This window comes from Coenobita brevimanus, chromosome 117, assembly GCF_032717465.1.
Source record: "Coenobita brevimanus isolate Jiangsu-jjx chromosome 117, ASM3271746v2, whole genome shotgun sequence".
Taxonomy (NCBI): domain Eukaryota; kingdom Metazoa; phylum Arthropoda; class Malacostraca; order Decapoda; family Coenobitidae; genus Coenobita; species Coenobita brevimanus.
In genome coordinates, this window is record NC_137070.1 from 6,779,964 (window position 1) to 6,784,486 (window position 4,523).

The following is a 4,523-nucleotide window of genomic DNA, read 5'->3' on the forward strand; positions in this document are numbered from 1 at the left end:
CCACCCAACGAGCAATCAGCCTACCCACGGCACGTCTTAGATGCTGCAGGAGCTGCCCTCATCAGACAAACACCACTGAATACCTTCATCCGACTTGTGCAGAATGTCACTCCACCTTAAGCAATGATCATCCCTCTATCTTTCATCCCATCACCTTCCCCTGCTCTTCTTCCTCTCTCTCCTCTCCGACAAGCACACTGACCGGGCCAATTACGAAGGCTCGGTCTCCTCTAAAGGAGGAGAATATCTATAAACAACAACAACAAAAAAGGTGGCTGACACTCGCCTCCCAACAGTTTCACTATGCAGGCCTCTACCGGAGCTTGCAGTTCGATGGCTGCTGCAGCTGATGATGATGATTTTTAATATTATTATTAATCTTGATGATGATGATGATGATGGATGGATGGATGGATGGAGAGATAGATGGTGGTGGTATTTTTTTTTTTTTTTTTGATTTTGTAGTAACTAGTTGTTGCAATACTACTAATGACGAGAGAAATGAATGAATAGTATTTTCTTCATTATTACCATTATTGCTATTTCGGGGTGTTAAATCCACCATGGTCGTCACCACACGGATAATATATATACTGTTGTATACATCACCATATCCTCTGTCACTGAACGACTTTGTCCATTCCTTCGATGGTGGGAGAATAGCCATCATCACCTGTGTTTTCATTCATCCACCCGGCCAGGCATTTATTTAGGAGGCATAATTATACAGTACAGTATTATTTAGGTGCAGTTGGGAACGGGACAAGACGCTATGTAGTAGTGGGAATAATAATATTATTAATCGACCTTCACTGATGTCAGTAGCTTCTTACATCCAACCGAACATAAAAATAGCCACAGACATATGCCAGCATTCAACTCATACCACATAGAAACAGACAGACACATACATACCAACACATTCATCCATACACAAAGATGATGTTGGGCAATGCCAAAGTCTATTCTCTCTCAAGAAACGAATGTGGCTCCTAAAGGAGCCGATGGAGGTGAAGAAGAAGAAGAATTTCTTGGAAGTGTTTACTTCTCTGTCTTCTTGGGGAGCAGCACAGCCTGGATGTTAGGCAGGACACCTCCCTGGGCGATGATGACGCCAGAGAAGAGCTTGTTGAGCTCCTCGTCATTACGGATAGCCAACTGCAGGTGACGGGGAATGATACGAGTCTTCTTGTTGTCATGGGCTGCGTTGCCAGCCAGCTCAAGCACTTCAGCTGCTAGGTACTCCATGACTGCAGCCAAGTAGGCGGGGGCACCAGCACCCACACGCTCGGCGTAATTGCCTTTACGAAGGAGACGGTGGATCCTGCCGACGGGGAACTGGAGCCCAGCCCTGCTAGATCGGGACTTGGACTTTCCCTTCACCTTGCCTCCCTTGCCACGTCCGGACATGGTAGTATAATCTTCGTCGTCGTCGCTTGAGTAGGACCTTCAGGAGAAGACTAATGCGTCACCCGCCGTTCGTTCGTTCGTTCTAAGATTTCCTGCACCTGTAGTGCAGGCCGGGCCATACATTAGCCCGGTCGGGGAAATGGGCTGATTAGGTGTTTTGCAAATGAAATTGCTTTGTCGGGTTTTTAAACAAAGTCATGTTCCTGCTTAGCTGGATGTTCTTAAGGACGGTGTTCACTATGTCGTCGGCGTTCTGGGTGAGGTACTTGTCGATCTTGGCGACGTCATCGGCGGTAACAGGCTTCTCCGTCTCTGGCGTTGATGGTGTAGTGGATGTCTGGGAGGTGTCGGTTTCTGCAGCCTTACGCTTCCTCTGTGCTTTCGTGGGTGTTGGTGGAGAGGCACAGGGTTGCGTGGTGGTTTGGTGGTTTGGCTGATCGGCTGCACACTGTGGCTGGGGTGTAGGAGGCTCCCTGTGGCTGTCGGTGGTGGTGGTGGTGGAGGTCTCCATGGGTTGAGCAGGAGTGGTGGCGATAGAGGCAGTCCATGTGTTCAGAGGAGCATCGAGCTGCAGCCTTTTGCGCGGTGTTGTGCGGGGCTGGGAAGGCTGCAGCTTGGGGGCACGATGCTCCTGACGAGGGGCTGTCCGTGCACCACGGGCGAAGCTCTGGGGGATGACAAGGCGCGGAAGGCCATTCTCCTCAAAGATCTGGGGGAGGAGAATAAGCAACGCATCCTTGTCACCGCCACAGAAAGCACTCGCCGTTGCGATGCACATGCTGACGATGGTGTCAATCTCCCCAGTACATCGACGATCCTTGGGCCGGCGCCCCCGGGCCGTGGGGCGCCGCCGTGCATGGGCAGAGCCCTGCACGGCTGCACCTCCCGGCCCGGTGACGTCCTTAGCCTCAGGACCCTTCGGTGTCTGGTGGAGAGTGAAGACCACCGTCTCGCCCTCGCCTAACGAGCGTTGAAGACGTGGTGAAGCGGGAGCAACGATCCCCAGGCGGTGCACGAATACATCGGCGCCGGTGTCCTGGTGCCGGATGAATCCGTACCCCGCCTTCACGTTGTACCACTTCACAGTCCCCGTGATGGTAACGGCTCGTGGTGGCTGCTCCCTGCCTGTGGTGGCCCCCCTCAACGGGTCGAAGGCCGAAGCGGGTGTAGAAGGCGTGGGAAGAACGGGTGTTGCTGCCATGGCTGCTCTGGAGGGAGTCGTCACCCGCCGGTTGGTTGGTTGGTGGGATATTCTCCCCATAGCATGGTGGGGAACGGGCAAACAAAGAGCCCGTCAGGCGAAAATGCATAAAACAAGCTCCTATTTAGGAGCAAAGCAGGGACGAAGACGTGCAGACAGGGCAAGGGCGGCAGAGGAAGGGAACGAGGCGGCGATGGAAACAACCCGATGATCAAGGAGGCAAGGGGGAGAGCGGTAGACAGCGCGGCGCCGATGGAGAGGGCGCCGGCATACTCAGGTCGAACCCCCAAACGACTCGGTGATGGAATGCGACTGGCTGCTCGGATGTTAAACAGAGGGCAGAGAGGGACGAGAGAGCGATGTACAAAACGGCGCCGATGGTAAGGGCGCCGAAGCTCAGGTGGAAGTCCCAAACTCTGCCCTCAACCCCCATCTGACTCGCTCCAGCTCTCCACAGCAGCAGGTGGTGGCGTGGAGGGTAGGCCCGGTCCCGGTGGACACGTAGGGCACAACCCTGGTCAAGGTAGTGTCGGAGGAATGGCGGTCGGCCATGGAAAGGGCGGACGGCCTACATCTCCTGGTGGGCTGACCAGGGCACTCCCGATGGTGGAGAGGACAGGCCCGCCCCTTGGCTGGTGCGGCTGCTGTGGAGAGCTGGTCCCGCCGGGAACAGCGGTGGAGGTGTTGCCTCGGCGAGAGGTGGACTGCGAGTCCGTCACCCGCCTTTTTTTTTTTTTTTTTTTTTTGAATATTTGCCCCACTAGGTGATGACACGGGCAAACAAGAGCCCGTCACAGAAATAGTGTGAAAAAAGAAAAAAAAAGAAATAAAGTAAATAAATAAACAGGCGGCTCTTAAGAGAGCAAACGAGTGACAATGTACTCCAGTACAGCAGAACGAGGCGGATCGTGAGCCAGGGAAGCAAACAAACGAGATTCCAGGTCAGCAGAGATGGACTGATCAAGGTATGCCTCCCTAAGGTCGACATACAGCTGGCGGAATATCGGAGCTCAAGGATCATCAGGATCAGCAGGGGTAAAGAGATCAAGGAGCATCTCCTGAAGATCAGAGTCAGTAGCTGAGGCCAGGTGGGCGGCCGTCGAAGCATCGATGGGCGGAAGGGCGTCAGCAATATGCTGGGCAACAGATGGAAGGTCGCCCTTGCTCCTACGCTTGCCCTTGCCCTTCCGTTTCTTCTTGCTAGGTGGAAGAGATGGGGAAGAAGAACGTAAGGCAACAGGAGATGCAGATGCAGCACGTATAGGAAGATCCACCAAACTCCCAGCAGCAGATGGAGGCACCGAGGAAGGAGGGCCCTCAACGTCCAGGTGGACAGAAGGGACGGGAGAAACGGCCAGTTCTCCCTCGGCTGCTGACGGTGGGGGGTGGACCTTGGCGATGGTGGATCCAGTTTCCATGTCCATTGTCGGTTCCGGGTCGATGATCAGGGTAGAGCCAGTTGCCCTGTTGAGAGGGGCATCAAGCTGCAGCCGTTTCCGCGGTGTACTGCGGGGTCGTGGTGACTGCAGCTGCCGGGCCTGGCGCTTCTGACGAGGGGCCGATACTGCATCGCCAGCAAAGCTCCGGGGAATGGCAAGGCGTGGCAGCCCGTTCTCCTCAAAAATCTGAGGGAGGAGAACGCGCAAAGCCACCTTGTCACCCCCACAAAAAGCTTCTGCAGTAGCGATACACATCGCAACAATGGTGTTTATCTCCCCAGAGCTTCCAGGACCCTTAGGCCGGCGCCTGCAGGCCGTGGGGCGTCGCCGTGCATAGGCAGAGCCCTGCACAGCAACACCTCCCGGCCCAGAGACATCCTTAGCCACAGGACCTCTGGAAGACTGAGAGAGACGAAACTCCACCGTCTCACCCTCGGCTAGAGAGCGTTGGAGGTGCCGTGAATTTGGTGCAA

The 4,523-nt window shown here is 54.7% G+C and overlaps 1 protein-coding gene across 1 annotated transcript; it reads right to left on the reverse strand.

Moving 5' to 3' along the window:
* Positions 1-1,041: 1,041 nt before the first annotated feature.
* LOC145418951 (histone H2A-like) lies at positions 1,042-1,410 on the reverse strand. Its single transcript, XM_080287205.1, has one exon. It carries the CDS (start codon positions 1,408-1,410, stop codon positions 1,042-1,044), a length of 369 nt encoding a protein of 122 aa, XP_080143331.1.
* Positions 1,411-4,523: the final 3,113 nt, after the last annotated feature.